At 35.6% G+C, this 21,734-nt stretch overlaps 1 protein-coding gene across 14 annotated transcripts in view; it reads right to left on the bottom strand.

The window, feature by feature from the left end:
- LOC149794001 (inositol hexakisphosphate and diphosphoinositol-pentakisphosphate kinase 2-like) overlaps positions 1 to 21,734 on the bottom strand; it is a 234,543-nt gene that overhangs the window by 177,414 nt on the left and 35,395 nt on the right. For all 14 annotated transcript variants that reach the window (XR_016422917.1, XM_089967926.1, XM_089967930.1 and 11 more), the window contains exons 5-10: positions 21,072 to 21,154; positions 11,372 to 11,523; positions 8,336 to 8,437; positions 6,330 to 6,491; positions 5,152 to 5,273; positions 2,398 to 2,505 (exon numbers count right to left, since the gene is read on the bottom strand). Coding sequence is in view for 13 of the 14 variants with exons in the window: in XM_089967926.1 (XP_089824052.1) it covers positions 2,398 to 2,505; positions 5,152 to 5,273; positions 6,330 to 6,491; positions 8,336 to 8,437; positions 11,372 to 11,523; positions 21,072 to 21,154 (729 nt within the window). In the remaining variant the exon portion in view is untranslated. The remainder of the gene's footprint in view (positions 1 to 2,397; positions 2,506 to 5,151; positions 5,274 to 6,329; positions 6,492 to 8,335; positions 8,438 to 11,371; positions 11,524 to 21,071; positions 21,155 to 21,734) is intronic.

The following is a 21,734-nucleotide window of genomic DNA, read 5'->3' as shown; positions in this document are numbered from 1 at the left end:
ACATAAGTATCTTGCTGGTGTGTACACATGGGTGAGGTTGGATAGGTATGTTGGACTGGAGCCTGTCAGTGAAATGTAGCACAGAGAACAAATCTTGTGTTTGATTCTGGATTGAATGGATAACCAGTGTAGGGTACAGAGCAAGGGGAGGTATGCTCTGAGCAGCTGTGTTTTTAACTTTTTGAAGTTTCTGGAGTAGATATTGAGACAAACCAGACAGAATGGAGTTACAATAGTCCAGTCTTGAAAGTACCAAGGATCACACAAGTATTTTAGTTGGTTTCTTCAGCAGAGACTTTACAACGGCAGTTTTGAAAAATGATGGGAATTCCCTGGATGAGAGAGAGGTGTTAATAACATCAGTTAGAGAAGGCAATATTGGATCTAAGCACTCTAGAAGCAGTGATGTCAGAATCGGATCAAGTTCACATGTATGATTGTAGAACTTTACAGATCCACTTTTGCACAAAGTTTCTCTGTTGCTTTGTATCTGTTTGGACAGAGTTTGAATGCCATTACTTCCAGCATGTCACACAGTGAATAGCTACCATTAGTTTTGACTGGTGGTTACTGTTTTAGTCTGGACTTGAACAAACAAAAACCACCAATGTGAATTGTATGTAACATATTTTACTGCATGACACACCAGAAGTGTAGCCTTCAAATTTGACCCAAGCAGACAAGATGCAAGGCAATGGATAATCTGGCATAGAATGATCAGTAAAGTAATTACATCATATATAGGGAACAAATCTAGAACATCTTCTTTCTGTTGATATTTTGCTGAACATGCAGACAGGATAAAATAATTAGCATGGAATTGGGGCAAGGGGAGGGGGCAGATTTCAAACCAATTGAGATCAAGTCAACATGTGTTAATTTGTATAAGGTGATGGGGTATTGTCAATATTTATTTTTAATGACAGAAATGAGTGCATTTCTTGCTATGGCTGTCTCAGATGAATCCTCAGTTTAAAGAACTAAAAGGCAAACTCACCTTTCAGAGTCATTTAACCATGTGTTTGAAATATATTCCATGTACAACTGAGGGGGCCCCGAGTGGCCGAGTGGTCTAAAGCGCTCTCCATTACGGATTACTGCCATCTCACCTCTGTCTGCATGGGTTCGAGTCTAGGATTTGGCCAATGTGGGTATGTGAGAAAGCTTGCCAGTAGCTTCTCGTGGGTCAGTGGTTCTTCCCGGAGTTTTCCCGGGTTCTTCCTCCACCATTAATATTGGCTGCCATGCATAGCCTATCGTGTGCTGAAATATGGCATTAAACCCCATAACAACAACAACAACAACATGTACAACTGAGTATATTCCATGCTAAGTTACTATATTCACAACTTAACAGTATCCCCAGAGTCCTATCAATCATATATCAATAAATACACAATACTTGTTTTATTGTTATTTTGATACCTGCAGGAAAACAAACCATCTTTCCATGAGTTAAGTTTCCTTAAACTGACATGTAACATCACATGCTACTGGCCATAAACTAGACTTAAGTACATATCACTATCATTGTAGTGCCAAAGTCATGTAAATCGGCACTGTGACTGAAAGTTATTTACTAAGTGGTCATCAACATACAGAGTTCAGAAGTTTGCAATGGTTGGTCTGCTGTGAAAATTTAGCACAATGCCAATAATGTCATAATAAGACATCTTCTCCTCTGGCTCTCACTGTAGTATGTTGAGTGCATGTTTTGTCTATGGAATTAATACATGAAGTCTCTAAACATGTTAGTAGCATTCTCTAGATAAGTGAATTTTATAGCAATTTTTAAAGGTTTTCCATTGTTTATTACTCTATTAATCTTAAAGTTATTAAAATCCAAACACCAAACCAAAAGTACCATTGTAAGAAATCTCATCATATGTTCACTGTAGTGCATCAATTGTGTCCTTTATTTATAGGATTAATCAATTTATGTAGGGGGGTCAGGATTAAGTCTTTGGATTTTGTCTCTTAATAATTTCTGTTTTCAGATGAAGTAATTCTGTGTTTTTATATAATTGGTACCTGAAGGTAGGGGTAATACAAGCTCAGATATACTGTACATTCAGGAATATTATTTGTTTCTTTTTTGTCTTTTTTTAAATTTGTGGGTAATGAATCCAGCATTTGTTTTATTTATTGGTGTTATACGGCAAAAAGTGAAAAACCTCAAATACATATCCCCACGTACAATAAGGATGTACTTATATCAATCTAGAGATGGCAGGTATGACAGGGTATTATTACAATTATGCAGAGTGTTTGGTATAACTGATATGTACTCACACTGATCCAGAAATAGCTGACTGTTGAATAAGAAATGTAGTCGCAACAATATGGAGGAAATAGTACATAAAAGCAAAAGTAGCAGGTACAATAAAATGTACTTACATAGATCCAGAAGTAGTTGGGACAACAGGAATATCCTCAGGTGCCGCCCCCAACACCATCTGCATAGGAATGTGAAGCTGGGGGGCCAAGGCTCTCATTATCATAGTCCTGAAAAATTGTGAAGTCTTAATATCTGCATAATTCTGTACCTCTAAAACAATTTTGAGCATGAACATGGAGCACACAATATCAAACATGTTGAAAATATTAGAGTGAAGCCTGTCACATCCAAAGACAAGACTAATCCATCCAAACAAAATGTCAGGTATACTCCTTTGAACTACTGCATGCACTCTATAATGGCATTCCAAGAATTAGGCAGCCTTCTAAAATTGAAAATTATTGATGGAGACAAACTGTTATATTTTGAAAATGCCTCCCAAACACCTTTGGTAATTAATTAAAATTTTTGTTTTTGTTACTTAATGCTCTAATTTAAATTATTCTGCTGTTATAAGAAGTCAAGCAACTACTACCAACCATATGTATTATATGATACATTTCAACAATTATTTCCAAGTTCCCAAGAAGATTTTAGATTGGATAGGTTTCACTGTAATTGCTCATTACAACTGAATCCCACAATAACAAACTTTTGAACTTCTGAGCCTGAAATCAATAGATTTCTTCCTTACCCTTATTCAGACATGCTTTTAGTCTTCCATAAATAAAGCTGAAAAAAATGTTAACGGGGTTTGGGGTTCCTCCCTGAATGGGGGCTCAAGCGGCAGCGCCAAAACCGCATTTTACACTCATAAAAAACTGCTTCTGGTGCAACTTATGATTATAAAATAAACCGAAATAATCATAAAACTAATAAACTTAACAAAAATGTTCAACTTTACTTCAATAATTTCACAATATTTATTGTCACATGAATTTGTTATCCAATACTATTGATGCTTAAGTTATTTCATGTGCATGTCAGTGTTCACATCGTAATTAAGACACAATAATTTGTCAATTTTTGCAGCAAATATAATCCCATACATTCACTTGTCTTTTTCTGCAATGGACACAACCTGTTGATATGCCAGTCGAGCTTTTTGCAGCTTTGGCAAAGATTTCTTTAGTCTTCCTTTTTGTCACCACTGATAAAACTGGCTCAAAGTGCAATCATTTTTTTTTCCTTTTCAATGGCAGCCTTTTGCCTTTAAAGCTGGTGCTTGTAATTGTGACATGCAGTGCACATATTCCAACAGAGGGCTACATCTGTTCTCTCATGCAAGAAATCTGTCTTCTTATAGTAATTAACTGCACTTTTTCCAGATGTCTTCTGAGCTTCCATTTTTCCGTGTACAGCTTTTTTTGTAGGAGCTGTTCCAAACTCTTAAAACTCTTGTGACCATAATTCAGATCTTTCTTGCAGAGGTCACAAAATGTCAGACCTCTAGCATTCAGTTTTCTTATAAAGTGACCAACTAAATTTCTGTCAACTTTTCGCTCCATCCATTCCTATTTCCATATGTTTTTTAAACCTTTAAACATTTTGTGTCATGCTCTCTCTCTCTCTAACTCGGGATGCCATGTTTTACAAGCATTGTTTGAACCACTCCGGTGGCCCAGTGGTTAGAGCGTCCGCCTCGGATGCGGGAGGTCGTAGATTTGATCACCAGCTGAGTCATACCAAAGACATAAAAATGGTACTAACAGCTGCCTCGCCTGGTGTCATGATCATGTGACTGCATGGGACATCATGCTACATGTCTGCAGCATGATGCCCCATCACACAAGCACACTTCTTTCCGTTGACATCAGTTTCCATTACACGAAGATTCATTGGATGAATTTAAACCTTTGATCAATCAGAATACTCTTTACAAGAGTCATGTGCTAACTAATATATGGGACAAATAATTTACAAGGGTCTTTGCGAAATCGGACCGGAGAGACCATTTTTAAAAAAACAGGATCGGAGATCATATAAAAAAATGGACTATTTCAATAAAAATCTGATTCAAGTCAGGAGAAAAGCGGAATTCCACTTTAAAACAGAGAAAAACCATGTCTGCTTATTGCAAGCTATCAACACTGCTGATAACAGTAAAGGTGAAAAAATCGTGTTATGCAGAAACTTTTTTTCTTTTATCACATAGTGACCTTGACTTCTGATATTTTTAGCATGAATTCAACAAGTTTTTCCTCACCCCAAATACAAGCTATCCACAACATTTTGCAACTGCTGATGGTGGACAATTCACATACGGGTGCAAAATAATTATTCTTCTTACAGGCAGTGACCTTGATCTCTGCACTTCTGAGACCAAAATCATTACGTAGTTTCCATACCCCAAGTGCAAGTCATCCACTTAGTTAGTAAATGTAGATGGTGGACAACTTGTGGCATTGAGAAGAAACCAACTTGGCAAAAGACAGATAAATAGATGGACAACATCACAATATTCTCCACTTTATGGTGGGCATATAAAACATTAATAACTCAAGCTAATGATTGTGTAATAAGACTAATGGACAAAGATTATACCCTGCATGCAATATAAATCCCCTTGCTCATATCTGCCATAGTCATTTTTTTAACTTATATTCTTTGGCTTTAAACAAAATTTCAACTCATGTTTCAAAACAACCTTGTAAACTTAAAGCAAACTGTTCGAGTACACACATCAAAATGTAATAATATGTATCACATACTCAAATAGATAAATTGCAGTTTTCCTGGTAAAATTAAATATATATAATATCTAATAAGTATGGTAATATGATGGTGGTCTGTGTGGTCCCATCATAACTTACCCAAGCACCCTTGCACAATCATCATAGTATTTGGTGGAATTTTTCACAAAGCTGAAGCCATTGACATCGCAGACATAAGATTTCCCACTGGCACGTAGTAAATCAAATCCACAAACATTTTGCTGGGAAGAAAAAAAAACAAAAAATAGCTTATCAAAGTCCTCATCAAAATTTGTTTGTACAATTCTATTTGTAAATTTTTTTATTGATCTACACATGTAGAATGTAGCAAAATGGTTGTTCTATTTTTATTTTTTAAATTTACAAATAATGTAGTCATATTCTGATCAATATGTCTTGAGTTTGCTGATGCAGAAAGTTGCTGTTTAAGCTGAAGGGTTGCAAAATTTAAGGTTAAATTTTACACAACACAGATAAAATGTATTATAAACAGATTTCTACTTTCCATTTCTTTGTACTCACAAATTTTGTTCTGATATTACTATACAATACATTTTCAATAAATCTGTACTGGCAACAATTAGCATAGCTGCCAATCCTCCAGGCTTGCAATTAGTGAAAAATGGGATAAAAAGGAGTGAATTTTTACATGAATTCGTGAAGCGATCTTCTAGTTCTTAATTTTCCCAAACTCCATGTACTTTTTGCTACCAATGTACTTCCTCACATCATCCCTGCCACCATGCCCAATGCTAAAAATTGTGGCACACTGTGTGCAAAAAAGCATGATGTATATCGGTGTTTGATGGCTGAATGCATGGCCAATTTTTGTATATTCCAAAAACTAAACTTCACTTTTTGTGCAATACATTTCTTTTTCCTACTCTCATACATATAGGTTAAAATAAGCTACAATGATTGCTACTGGGCTGACGTTGTAAACTGGATATAGTTCAACTAATATCATGAACAGCAGAGCTGGACCATTTTGGCAACTGCCGATAACACAACTAGCACTTAATGGGAAATTGGCTATTTTGTTAAAGATTTCAAATAATTGAGAATTGAGGAATTTGTGAACTTTTTATGTGTGGCATGAATCCGTGAATCGCTGAAAAAGTCGTAAAATTCACGCCAAAATTGTGAGGGTTGGCAGCTATGAATTAGGATCCTTCTTACTACTTTTGTGCTTACATTTCAACATCCTGATGTAAATAATATGGATGATAACATCATTAAGTTAAAAGTGGGTTAAACTCTTGAAAAACTGATCCTACCTTAAAAGCCAAACAAATTTTTTTGGCAATTAGCTTTTCTCTGGCACTCAGAAGCACTGGATAACGAATTTCCTTCCCATTTTTGTCTCGCTCCACCTTTCCATCCAAAGCTGGTGACTTCCTGGCTTCTGCATGTGCATAGTCTGTCCCTACAGTGTAGACCTACAGAAAGAACAACCAGTAAATCATCATCTGACTTCAATATTCTTAACATACAAAACATGGTTTACTAGCGCTCATCAAGTGAAGTGAAATTTAAATTATCTGAATCTGTATCAAGTACACATCATCTCCAATTTCTAGAGAAAATGCATAAATTATATATGCAAGTCATATTTATTAGCAAATTTTCCACTGTTAATTCTCAAAATTTCACAGAAGAATTACCAAAACTGTGCACTAGTAACTTTATCCATTACATGACAGCCATCATTGCTATGGATTATTTTGTCAGGCACTACCTGAAATGATGATGGGGCTAATTTACACACATCTTCAAAATCAATGAAAATATTTTATTGGATGATATCACAATGCATACACTCTGATGTTCCACAATTATGAAAACACAGTTCATTCGTATTTTTGACTATTATGGTTGGAGCAGTGTATTCACTTGCTCAACATTTAAACAATATAAACAATTATTTAATCTATAAAAAAAAACAGATCCAGCGAGGTGAGAATTTATGTTCCTGATGATGTACATTGTATATAATAAATAAAATGTTTGTTTAGCAAATATGTTAAATATTTCACCAAACTATGAAACTCACTTATTTGCTGCACTAACTCACAAGTTTTGTAATTTTAAGCACTGGGGAATATTTATATTGTTTAAATATTTCACAAGAGTTCTGGCACCATGTAGGTTATTTTTAGTCTAAAGTACATGGAAACATATTTTGGGGGTTTGACTTATCAAAATTCATAAAGATGAGAGTCCTTATGTTGTATAAATGAATACTAATTCCTTTATTTCCCCTATGGGAATACACATTTGCAGCTCATTATTCCCAATATCTCAATACTGGTTATATGAAATACAGATCACAAGTACTGCAAATAATTATTCCCCATACAGGAATACTGATCACAAGTACTGTAAATCATTATTTCCCATACAGGAATATAGGTCACAAGTACTGCAAATAATTATTCCCCATACAGGAATAGATCACAAGTACTGTAAATCATTATTTCCCATACAGGAATACAGGTCACAAGTATTGCAAATAATTATTCCCCATACAGGAATACAGATCACAAGTACTGCAAATCATTATTCTCCATACAGGAATACAGATCACAAGTACTGCAAATCATTATTCTCCATACAGGAATATAGATCACAAGTACTGTAAATTATTATTTTCCATACAGGAATACAGGTCACAAGTATTGCAAATCATTATCTCCCTTACAGGAATATAGGTCACAAGTATTGCAAATCATTATTTCCCATACAGGAATACAGGTCACAAGTATTGCAAATCATTATTTCCCATACAGGAATACAGGTAACAAGTATTGCAAATCATTATTTCCCATACAGGAATACAGGTCAAAAGTATTGCAAATCATTATTTCCCATACAGGAATACAGGTCACAAGTACTGCAAATCATTATTTCCCATACAGGAATACAGGTCACAAGTATTGCAAATCATTATTTCCCAAAAAGGAATACAGGTCATAAGTACTGCAAACCATTATTCCCCATACAGGAATACAGGTCACAAGTATTGCATATTAATTTTCCCCATATAGGAATAAAGGTCATAAGTATTGCAAATCATTATTTCCCATAAAAATTACAAGAATTGCAAATCATTTCAATACCTAAAGACAGTTGACAAGTCAGAATTTAACAATTCTAATATATCTATATAAAATTAGTTTTAATTAATTCATACACCAGCCATAGGCAGAATATAATCACAGAAGTTAACACAGGATACATTGCACTGGGATTGAAAGTAAGGATTAGCAAGTTGGTGACTAACCTTGACATCTGTTCCATCAGTGGGCATGAAATCTTCATAGATGTATGATCCTACCTTTCTTGTTCTGTTTACTGGAGAGTAGATACTGCTTCGAGAGCCAACCTGGAAAACACATGTATCTATATTAATTGTCGACGCGGATGTGCTAAAAATTATTGGATCGTGCAACTTATAATGTCTCATATTTTTGAGGACATTTTATACCATAACAATGAGAGCTAATTACTTATCCAAACTAAATCCATAGCTTTTTTAATTCTTTACTTCCAACAAATTCCGAAATTAAAATATAAAAAAATGTATTTAACTGCAGTGTCCATACTGAATGTTCTAGCAGAATGGTGTTTATTTAGGACCAACTAGATATCATAAGACATCTTGTGAAAACTCCATGACAATATTATTTTTCATGCAGAGCTAACAATAAAAAGCTTTGAATTTAGAATGTTTGAAACTTTTTTAACATTTCAAATTCTATTTTATATATTAGCAAAATATGGACATAGTAGAATGATTTAGCATTTTATGTTTTACAAATAAATAGTGGTACATGTCACTTGATGTCAGTTTCCTTTACACAAATGCATGCTGTGACATCTTTAGAAATTAAATTTAAAGGAAACTTTAAATATATTGTAGTATCATTTGTTTTAATTGGGCTCAATTTTCATGGTTTTGTATTTAAAAATGGCATTTTTTGTGGGTACTTAAATTTGTTGTTTTACCTGTCAAACTTTGCATATTAGTTGGTATTTAATTTCATGGTTTAACCTCTACAAATACCCAAAATGAAGAATACAAAGGAATAAAACTATGCCAACGCAAATGGCAGTCACTTTAATGTTTAAAATAATACTACCACCTGTATGGGCACAAATCAAAGAACTGGCACATTCAATACTTACACCGTGGTATTGAACAAGTGAATAACATCAGTCAAAGCTGACGCAGCCAACAACACTACAACAATAATTCCATCTCTATGGGTACAAATAAAACATCTGTCAAGATTAATCACTTCTGCTATGTTTTCGTTTGAGTGTTCAACATCAAAGGAAGCCGACGCAGCCAACAACACTTGTTTAATGGGCTATTAAAGTACATATGAATGATCTCTTACTTAAATCACTGTCCATCAGGTTGCACCATCAGTACTTTCTGATGATCATGGCATTAACACTGTGGCTTAAGAGTGGTAAAATTCAACTTAGACCCCCCTTGGCTCCTGGACTTCCTAGGAAGCTAATGTTTGTGCCTGTCTCTTGTACAGACCGATTTCAACCACTAGACTTGACAGTAAATAAAGAGTACAAAGAAGAATTAAAGTCACACTTCCATGAGTGGTATGCTAAACAGGTCATGGACAACATTACGGAAAAAGATGTTACTGGTGACAATCAGAATACAGTATTAGTAAACCTTGCAACCTCATTAATCCAGCCAGTTCACGCTGGATGGATAATTGCAGCTCAAACGACAAAGAATGAAAGATCGGACCTAATTATCAGTGATTTTGAGAAAGCTAGACTTATTTAATTCTGCAATTTGGGGATCTTTTACCCGAGATGCATTTGTGAGTACAATGAGACTTGATTGACACGATGTTGATGCAGTGGTTTTGTCCATGAATCTGCGAAGTGTGAGCTTTAATACTCTGCTGTAATTAGTGTATATACATAGTGTTTCGTTAATAATAGTGTTACAAGAAATAGTTAATAGTATTTTACAGGACTGTTGTTCTTTTGGATTAAAAATGCATGGATAAAATGAAATGTGCTTTCAGAATCATTTAAACGTTTCAACAACAGTTGTACTCGAATGAAGGATCGATCTGAATAAGTATTAAATTTAATTTTCATATACTGTTATTTTGTATTATTTTTTCTTTCGTTTTCAGTATTACTATTGTTTGAATACTTTATGCTTTTTCTCTATTTTCTCTCCATCCTCACATAGCGATTTAAGGCAGTGAGTGTAAAATTACAGCTATCAGATACCTTATCGAACACATGCATTAAAATAAAATAAAACAAACACATGTAAAAGCTAATATTTAACTACCAGATTACAGTATTGACCTTGATTTATCAAATACCAGTTGCTGTGTTAATCTCTAGGAGTTAAACACTGTAAGAAAATGGGGGGGGGGGTAATCCTACATGGCTCATTTTTTGTTATAGATTTAAATTTGTAGTTCAGGGCAACAACGAAAACCATGAAAATTGGTCCACCATGAAAACTGATGATACTACAGTAGTTAGTAATAGACAGATGTTTAAAATTTAGTATGAAGACAAAAAAAATTAATCCCTGATCACATCTCTGAGTTTGTAATCTTTGTCACAACAGTTCATTAAAGTAGTTTTATATAATTATACTCCTACCATTTTCATTGAGGACAAACTTGACAGTTTCAGAAGAATTAAGGTGAATTAATTACAAACTTTTTAATACGTTAATTGTGGAAGTTATACTTGAGGTCAGCTTGGTACCATTTTCCTCCAGGATTGACTAGATATAATTATTTTGATCAAATTCCAATTTTCATCAGACTTTCAGTCTAGAAGGAGCAGCACTATGATTTTCAGGATGACCACTGTAATGGCCATACTGGATATGAGAGTCGTACAATTTTTAATTAAGTACAACTAGACACCATAAGAAATCTTCAGGTGAAAAGCCCATGCTGATATTAGTTTCTGTTCTGGGGAAGTAACAATATAATCAGTTTCAAGATGGTTGCTGTGGTCGAAATATTGGATGTCAGCTCTGCACCATTTTCATTTAGGACCAACATGACATTATAAGTAGTATTTTATTAAAAATGCCATGTTGATATGACCATCCATTGAGGTGGAGTAAGATAAAATTTTCAAGTTGGCTACCAAGGCAGCCTTACTGCATCTTCAGGACCAATCTGACATTGTAAGAATACTTCCACTCTTTTTGTCATAATCTTTGAGGACTGAGAGCACTCTGATATTTCTTATTATGGGTATCGGCAGCTACCCTCAAAATGAAGAATTATACACTTGCCTTTCTGAAGAGCCTCTGGCTCCCACCACCAGCTGCTGCTGGGAAGTAAATGTATACATTGTGATCCTCAGCTGATACTGGCTTCTCCACAAATGGCTTATGAAACAACACTCCATTCACCTCGATAGAATCCTCAAGCTCCACAAAAGTGTCTGTAATGTAAGCAGGTACAAGAAAAGTAGTTCGATGAATTTATATTCTCATATCTTTAAGATGCATTAAAAAAGGAGCAAAATTGTACATAACGTTTAAAATAAGATCAGACGCTGAGCTATGAAAGAATAAACATATGTATATCAATGAAGGCTTCATATTAAGTAATGTGAATTTACAATTCTCATAGAGTACCAATCTTCATAGATTAAAAAAATAAAAAATTTCATAAAGTACAGTACCAATTTTTGTAGGATACCTTTTTTATGAAGTACCAAATATTTATGGGCACAGATCATGGATTTCATGGTTGCTACAAACCATGTGCTTATGGACTCAACAAACAACAATTTTTTCATAGAAACAATTGGACTCCTTCTAAAATCTATGAATTTAAGTATCAACAAGTTCGTATTATTTTCTTCAAACTCACAAAATGTGATACCCACAAAACTAATGAATTCACAGAATGTAAAACCTGCTGTCAATGTTTAAAGGCACACTGATAATAGTATCCGATTTTCTTGTCCTCTTTTACAGGAAAACTAAACAATGTTGAGCTAGAAGGCCATGCCTCCACTGTGATCAGCAAAAGTACAATGTACTTATTTGCTAACATGGTTGGAAAAAAATTGGCCAGCTATTAATTGTTCTTCTCAAGACGAAAGCATTCAGATACAGTTAAATGTACTAACAAAATTAATACATTTAGATACAGGTAACTGTACAAACAAAATGAATGCATTCAAATAAAGGTAACTGTACAGTCAAAATGAATAGATTCATACACAGGTAACTGTACAAACAAAACGAATGCATTCAAATACAGGTAGCTGTACAGACAAAAAAAATGCATTTTGATATAGGTAACAGTACAGACAAAATGAATGCATTCATATACAGATAACTGTACTAGTGTATCCCCTAGGGGTGAAAGACTGAGAGTCTTAAATCTCCTTGGTGTCAGAACTGGGGGTCAGACTGAGGAAAAACAAACTTTGGCCTCAAAAGTGTGGGCCAAATTAAAATGTTGGGGGTCCCTGAAATGAGGGTAACAGGAAACACTGCTGTACAAACAAAATTAATGCATTCCAATACAGGTAACAGTACAGACAAGATGAATTAATTTAGATAATGGTAACTGTACAAACAAAATGAATGCATTGTGATACTGGTAATTGTACAGACAACATGAATGCATTCATATACAGCTAACTTTCCAAAGAAAATGAGTGCATTTAGATACAGGTACAGACAAAATTAATATATTCATATACTGGTAACAGTGCAGACAAAATGAATGCATTTAGTGACCAGCAACTTTTCAAACAAAATGAATACATTCAGATATTGGTAACTGTACAAGCAAGATGAATGCATTCAAATTCAGGTAACTGTACAAACAAAATGAATGCATTGATATACAGGTAACTGTACAAACAGAATGCATTCAGATACAGGTAACTAAAAACAAATGAATGCATTCAAATACAGGTACAGTACAGACAAAATGAATGCATTCAGATGCAGATAACAGTACAAACAAAATAAATGCATTTAGATAATGTATAGGTACAAAAATATTAATGCATTCATTCCAGGTAACAGTACAGAAAAGATGAATGCATGCAGATACAGGTGTAGAAGCCAGAGTTGGACAGAAACGGAGCCAAGTGACAAAAATTAACATAACCACTGGAACCTGGAAAATGTCAGTGTCACCTATCAGTGTGTTTGGGTTTCATGACTGTACACTGAGCCAACAGAGAAGAAGGTATGACATCTGGAGTAAATTCAACACAAAAAAGAAATGTTGAAAGTAAATGCAAATTCTTTGCTTCCACCACCTAAATTGACCCAGACAAAAATACAATCTGATATTAGGCTATACAAAATAGGCAAAGTTTTACCTAAAAAAACCCAGCTTCAACAAGAATCATGAACCACCCCTATTTTCAAGTGTTTCTTTGTGAATTCTTCCACTGTTAATTTTGATTGGAATTCAATTAAATAAATTACATTCATGCACAAATATAGCCTATCTTTTTATACAAAAAATATATTGATAATAATAACAATTTTAGTATTATTATCTTTATTAATATTATTTATTATAGAGATATCTTTTCATCGTTTTATTGTTATTTCTGTTGTTAGTGTCAGCAACAGCATCTGTAATTAAGGTACTGATTGAGCCTGGCTTCCGAGCAATACATTTGATTCTTTGTATCGATAACAATGCCATATGTAAAAGGTGGATGAAAGCATTGTGTACTTTTTTGATGCCACAATAATATAAAAAAATGTCTGAAATGTAAACAATTGCCATGCTACATGAAGAGTTCCATTCAGCAAGACTATGTGCTATCAACAAGCATGGAATGCCACATGAAGAGTTCCATTCAGTAACACTATGTGCTATAAAGCATGGAATGCCACATGAAAAGTTCCATTCAGCAAGACTATGTCCTATAAATAAAAAAAGGTTTCAATCCAAAAGGAAAGGAACAGGTAAATGATGTCAAGTTTTATTATATAAACACAATAATTTTAAAGCCATCACCCAGTCACATGCAATACATTCACTTCACCACTCTTTACTCAGCCTTTAAAACCAATGAAGTCTGTAGCACATACATGCATACAAGAACTTGATGTTAGTGTTTACATAATACATGTTCCATCAAAAAGTGAATATAAATGTTTTACATCCTGTGTTGTTGGATGGCAAACAGGTATGTTGCAAAATTCAAGATTAACACAAAAGCTAAGAGAGAAAAAACGAAAGACAGAAGGGTGAAAGTTAGAGAACAGGTATGTTGCAAAATTCAAGATTAACACAAAAGCTAAGAGAGAAAAAAAGAAAGACAGAAGGGTGAAAGTTAGAGAAGAGATCTGAAAAATAAAGGTGGATGTGATTACTGACTACAATGATGACATGTTAAACTCAAATCACTTTAATAACATACTTCCAAGGCCTTGATATCAAGTGAATGACTGATCACATAACAGGTGCATAATATTAAACTGAAAGCTAAATGAACTTGTTATTGTGCCAAGACTAGCCTCAACTATAATGTATATGACAGCATAGGTCTCACTAACATTCATCAAAAAGAAAATCTGCAAAAGTTTTCTTTTTTTTTTTAAAGCAATTTTTTCTAGTAAATTATGTTTCTCATATAATACCTACCTGACCACATTACTTGCTTTCCTACCTCCTAATCCAGCCCTCCTGGAAAGACGAAAAACAGCTTTCTGTCTATAAATCGACATAGGGAAGCAACTCTTACAGTTTAACTCCCCTTTCTACCCACTTGGTGGCTATCAGTATATCTGCTTTAAACCAGTTTTTATTTGAGTCAGACCTACAAAGGTGTTCAGATTTAAAGGAAGGATGGAAGAGATTATTTGTAACATATCAGGTACAAATCAGAGGAGGAAGATAATTTACAAAAGCCTTTGTTTTCTCCCGCAAACGCTTTACTTGATCACATTTCAAAAGGAGAACAGGTAAGAGGAGGAGTCAATGCTGAGCATCGTACCTCTAGCTGTGTCACCCAGGAGAAGCATGCATGCTCGACTAACAGATAAGATTCTCCTAATGCAAGTTTAGCATAACAGGTGACCTTTGTTTTACACATGCAAGGAAATCTCTGTGGGATTATGTACTTAACTGGTCTCACCTTTACAGTTTTTCCTAGGCCAATCCAGTGAATGTGGTCAAAACAGCCTGATTACAAGATTCAATTCTCTTCTCTGCAAGGACATGTCCTGCAGATAAAGCTGGAGAAAGCGGTCGACCATGCCATCAAACTGACTCCACTACATCTCAAATGAATATATTACAGTTCAATGCTAGGCTTGTGGAAAGGTGCATATTTTGTGAGCAGATTTTCATGTGGCATACCTATTCCTGAGACGGGTCAGTGTATGCTGAGTTTACAATTACCTTTAACCAAGTGGCTAGTGTTCATGGTGTTATGTCTTGTTTTATGAATCTGAGAGGCAGGAAAAGTCTGTCTGGCCACTAGATATTCTTGATACACTTCGGATAATATTTTAGATTATGTACTGGATCCTGAAGCTTCACTTCTCTAGACATTTCTGATTGAGAAGATAGGGTGAATAGTTATTTATTGGTTGCCTAGTGACTGCAACCTGTTTTTGGCAATGAAATTATATGTCATTAGGACAAATGATCTGTTAGACTGGGCATAACACTAAATGCATGCTGAGACAACTACTAACAGAAGCAAGTCTTATAATATAACTGACTGATGGATGTGGATTACACGTGCTCAAACTTGGATGAGTTAAGCCATGTCAAATCCAGGGCAGATTCAATTTTAGGAATAACCAGAGTACACATGGTCTGGATCAAAACTGGACATCAAGTTGGAAAGGTCCTTGTGTCAAATATCACCTCATCTATGATGTTCGAATGTGTCTGAGATCATGGACTGATATCCCTTTATAGTGATGTGGATTAATCTTCTTAAGTTCAAAGGGAAAGAGAAAGTTGTCCATCTAAAGAATGAAGTCAGAGAGTAGTGTGATGTAAAACCAGCTGTCAAAAAACCCTCAATTTCCCTTCATATGCCTTCAGAGCTGTTCCAATCCTCTCCACAATTAAATATCCAAACTCCATTTCACATCAGGGTGGGGGTCACCATGACTTTCCTGGGTATGTCTGCCACCAGGAAGATCAGATTGTTGATCCAGAATTTGTCCCATCAAAGAGGGATGATCAGAACTATTTGGCAATTCATATCCCTCACTTTCTAAACTACTTATGGTATAGAACTGATTGAAGGAAGGCACAGACCCACATTATCTCCCTGATGACTGGCCCATTGTTCAGGGTCCAAAGAAGGGGAGACGAAGGTGGGCAATTTGTTGTCCAACCTCATCACAAAAAAGTGATCATGGAGTGACCTCATAGGGAACAAACTCAATTGAATGTGGAAACATAGAGAGAGATAACTTCAAATAGTTGTTCTTTCCTCAACAGTGAGTTGTCTAAAATGTTCAGCCACCCTGGTGTGTGTGTGTGTGTGTGTGATTTGGATTTTTAACATAGCTTTAACAATTTTTTAGTCATATCGCTATGATGTCTGCAGTGTGGCAGTTTATAGTGATGTCTAGCATTGGGGTATCATGTCGCAGACAAGTAGCATGATGTCCTACCCAGTCTCATTATATTAACACCAGGCCAACCAGTCCTAACACAAACCTCGTAATGCTGAGCACCAAGAGAGGAAGCTGTTAGTACCATTTTTGTAAGTCTTTGGTATGACTCTACCAGGGATCGAACCCATGACCTCCCGCATCCAAGGGAGATGCTCTAACCACTAGGCCACTGGAATGGTGCCACCCTGGTATGTGGTGAACACTGGGCACACCACCAAAGGTAATCCAATAACATTACACATAGGTCTGGTGATTTCACCCCACCCTGTTTAAGGAGGTTTGTGACCATTACTGAATCATCTGACAGCATTCTACCCATTTGTTGGATGCAGTGAGGATGGCTTTCGTTTCCAGGATGTTGATGTGAAGAGTCATCACTCAACATGTCCATTTGCCAACGACTGTGGTAGAGTCCAGTTGCAAGTGTACTCAACAACTGACTTGCATCGGTACAAATTGTGATTTGTGGTTGTGCATTTTCAAGTATTCCTGCTGTGAGGTACATCCTGTCTTGCCATTGGGGAAGGAAGCTTTTAATGTGGGTCAATATTGTAATATTCTGATCTAGATGGCCCACAAAAGGTTGCCACTGGGATAGAAGGGCCATCAGTGCATGTAAAGGCAGCCAAGGTGTAACAAATCTGCAAATTCACTAAACATGTAATGAAGTTGAAGAAACTCCCTCACTGAGATAAATGATTTGTTTAAAATCCTCTCTGAAGCATGAATGATGTCTTTGATGCATTTGGGAGGGAGACACATGAGATTGAGGTGTGCAAAAAATTCCATACAAACATTGATAAATTGTTGAGACGGATTAAGGTCCAACTTCTCCAAGTTTCTTATCCACCATACGTTGTGCATAAGGGTGAAAAGGTTGTTCAAATTTTGGTCCAAAATGGAACTTACCCGATGTTTTCAAAGGGTGCTGTCCAGGTACACCATTATCACTGTGAAGGTCATTCTGAACCTTGAGATTACATAGTCTAATGATTCTGTGAAGGCCAGGAGGCACTGACTGAGGTCAACAGCAAGAACATGAAATGGATAAACTGTGACCCAATAGGCGAAGCAAAGATATTTGCATGACATTGTATTGACTGCAATGCAAAAGTATTCATAGGCAGGTCTAAGCTGATTGTGTAGTCACTGTATCGCACTGAAAGGCAGATGGACTTCCAACATTTTTATCTTGAATTTTTGGTCCAAAATGAATTTGTTGAGCCTCCTGAGGTCCATTACAGGTCTCAATCTGCCAATGGAGTTTGTCACCAGAAACAGTCTTAAGTAGAAACCGTGAGTGTACATCTCTCATACAACTTCCAGTAAAAGATTTATCTTCTGAACTATGCCTGCCTTCCTGTGATAGCTTGGGGTTTATGTCATAAAGGGGACTTCAAAAGTAGAGGAGGCTGACAAACAATATTCTGAAGCCGTTCAACACAACTTGGATCAACCAATAATTCTGATGAAAGAGGCTGAACTAAGCCTGACAAAAATTAATGAGTGTGGCATCTATGGGTGGGCTGCCAGCATGTGGGAGAAAATTTAAGTCACTGATGGGTAGGGTAGACTTGAAGGAACATAAATGTTTTCTATCACCCCTCAATGCCAGATGGCTAGAAGATGGGGTGTATAATGGGGTGTATGAACACACATAATTTGCCTGGCCATAGCTATTCTGTCATCACTGGGAACTGCCTCTACTGTATCCCTTGCAGATGACTGTCTCTTCCTTGGAATTAACCATGAGCAGGATGTCTAGATCAGGAAACCTGCACTGACAGATCTAGTGGTAACTCTTGTGCCACCTGCATTCTGAGTTCCTCAATTTGCCCCCCCGCCCAACAAAAAAAGGAGCTGAATGAAAGGGTGCACAATGCTATATTTCATGATGGGACTTCAAAGAAATCGAGTACAATAATGCAACTCTTCTAAGTCCATGTTGCAGGAGGCTGTCATTGAATCCCAGGCATGATCACTTCCAGCCTTCTCAGCAAGGCAAAGAATTGCCGAGGACATTAAGTCAAGTACAGAGGAAGTTGATATAACATTCCTCAATTGCTTGGAGAAGGCAGAAAGGCTTGCCAATCCACAATGTCATGTTGCCATTTCTGAAATTAAATAAACAAACTAGTGCATACAACAATTATATATATAAAGACAGTGCATGGAAAATTCCTCAAGTGATAATATATCACTATTCAAGTAAAATATGATGAATATGAACAGTGCACTATTTTTTTTAAATCGCAATATATTCACCAGATTTTACAAAAATGTTGTATGCAATATGTAAAACATTTTTACTTACTGTAACACTTAAAAAGAAAAGTGGATGATTAAATTTAATCTATATAATTTGTAGAATCAGTTTGAGTGTCTGGAGGATATCTTAATGCATGAAGTGACAGTGAAAAACTGTTGTAAACCGGATATACCAGTAGCCACATAGGTGGCGCTCACCAGATAATATGTACTTTTGAGAGAGTGACGTATGTAAGGTGAAGTAGTTCGCATTTAAAACATGCACAGTGGAGAGAATGTTTGCATATCTCTATGCTACATTAATGTAATGTGGATGATATTTCTTTTGGATATTGTACTTTTGGAAATTTTACACGATTTAAGCACACTGCTAACTAAAATGACTGCTCCCTTGTGTTAAAAAATCAGTCTGAATTAGTCTAAAGTACACTATACATAGCAGCTATTAAAATAGGGAAAATGAATTTTGCCAGACTAGACAATACCAGCTTCTGAAAGTGCAATGAATGAATTACCAAATATATAAAATGTAAAAAAAGTTATCGGCTCTTTTTTATACAACTGACCTCTGAAGTTCAGGAAGTGAAAATGACCAAGTAGAGCTAGCACTTTTTTGAAAGGTGCACATTTGAAGTAAGGCCAAGCTGTATACTCTATAACCCATAGTACACCCATCAATCATACACCAAAATAAAGGGAATTAAAGGTTCTTTGCATTATACCTAAGATATACAAGGTCTTTTTTAAATAGCCAGTATAACCAGTGAGGAAAGCCGGGGACATTCTTTTTCTTTAAATTCCTAACCCTATGCAAAATGCGAAACTGTATAGCGCCACCATACTGGGTAGAAAGAGGAGTTAACCGGTAAGAGTTGCTTCCCTTTACATACATACATACATACATACATATATATATATATATATATACACACACACACACACATACATACACACACACACACACATTTACAGATGTTTTTCCATTATTCTGGGAGGGCTGAATTCAGAGGTAGCACAAAGAAAGTTATAATGAAATTTGATCAGGTAATGAGTTGGCCAGAGAAATGTGAATATAATCTGACAGGCAATTCATGCAAAGAAATAACTAAAAATTTGTATGAATTTTTGGTATAAAGTTACCAAGATCTGCTACATACTATTATGACACTGACTACCTCCTAAATCTGCTATACATTTGCTTGCTAAGTTCAGTTATCAACTTACCATGTTAGTTGACAGCAAAAAACTAAAATGTTTATGTAAAGTTGATCATACATTATGTTTCAAGGATCATGTGAACAGGCAAAATGGAGCAAAAGTGTGTGAGTACAAGTGACTAGGATAAGTCCATAGTTACGGTCTGAAGAGCGTCCATTATGATGAATCCAAAAATACAACAATCAGAGTGGAAAGTCCTAACCCTCGATCCTGCAGGAGAATACTTGATAACATTATCATACCAGTTATAGAGTTCTAATTCATACTTTATGGAGATTCAAACCCAGCTCACAGGTTATGGCACTCAACAACTTGCCTGCACATACCAACCCCTATACCATTTTGATCATACACACACCACCATAAAATGATGTTAGAGTTGCTGGTATAAGTAATTGTGCATAGCAAACATCCAAATATTGACCCAGTAATTAATTCTCATCTAAAATCTATTACTTCCTACAACAGAAGTCAATGTATATATAGACTATTATGGAGAAATATGATACACAGGTGTATGCTTGTGTGATCTGATTTAGATTGTTAACGTAGCTTTAATGATTTTCTGGTCATATCACTAAGATGTCTGCAGTGTGGCAGTTAATAGTGATGTTTAGCATTGGGGCATCATGCCACTGACAAGTAGCATGATGTCCCACCCAGTCACTTTATCCTACAACAAGGCCAACCAGTCCTAACAATAACCTCTTAATAATGAGCGCTGTTAGTGCCATTTTTTTTGTCTTTGGTATGACTTGGCCGGGGTTCAAACCTGCGATTTCCCACATCAGGGGACACTTGGCCACCAGTGTGGTCATTTAATGAACAAGAACAAAGGATTTGTTTCCCTCGTCCAATAAATTTCTACCTTTACTTTCTCCCTCTCTGCTCAACATGGCGTAACGTGGATGCTGAATCCCTTCTCTGGTCAAAATCTTGTAGACTTCTCTCCTGTGAAATTAATGAATACAATAACAGCATTACATATTTCTTATGCAAAAGACCTTAGAAAGATCTAGGTTTCATAATTACCTTGAGATTTTAAGTAATTTGAACAAGTTCTAAATATGTCCTTCCTTCACTATACAATTCTGGGCAAATTACAAAGACTGAATTGCTCAATGACTTTTATAGTTGTACCAGTCTGCTGGACAATGGATTTTTTCCATCACTGGGTCTATGTCTTTCTCATGTTGGACTGCATATTGCTAACTCTATGCTTACATTAAAATACTTTACAGGATTATTTGCAATAGACTAGTATTCCAAAAGAAATCATTTTCTGTTACTTACATTTTGCCTCTGAACTCTAAAAAGAAACTTTCACAGAAAACTTTATTCAAAAATGGATAAATAACAAATAGTCACGTGTAATGTATAAACCAGAATAGCATAGGAAAAAGAGTTTATAACATGGGAAACAAATACATTCAAATGCTATACATCCTTAAAATGAAGCTGGGGGGATGGATATAAACAAATTTTAACTATGTGATACTAGCTACAATTATTGCACTGCTCTATCTTTTCC

This window comes from Sinohyriopsis cumingii, chromosome 8, assembly GCF_028554795.1.
Source record: "Sinohyriopsis cumingii isolate HCF-2022 chromosome 8, ASM2855479v2, whole genome shotgun sequence".
NCBI lineage: Eukaryota > Metazoa > Mollusca > Bivalvia > Unionida > Unionidae > Sinohyriopsis > Sinohyriopsis cumingii.
The sequence above is the reverse complement of the archived record's forward strand: the minus strand, read 5'-3'. Positions and strand labels throughout refer to the sequence as shown.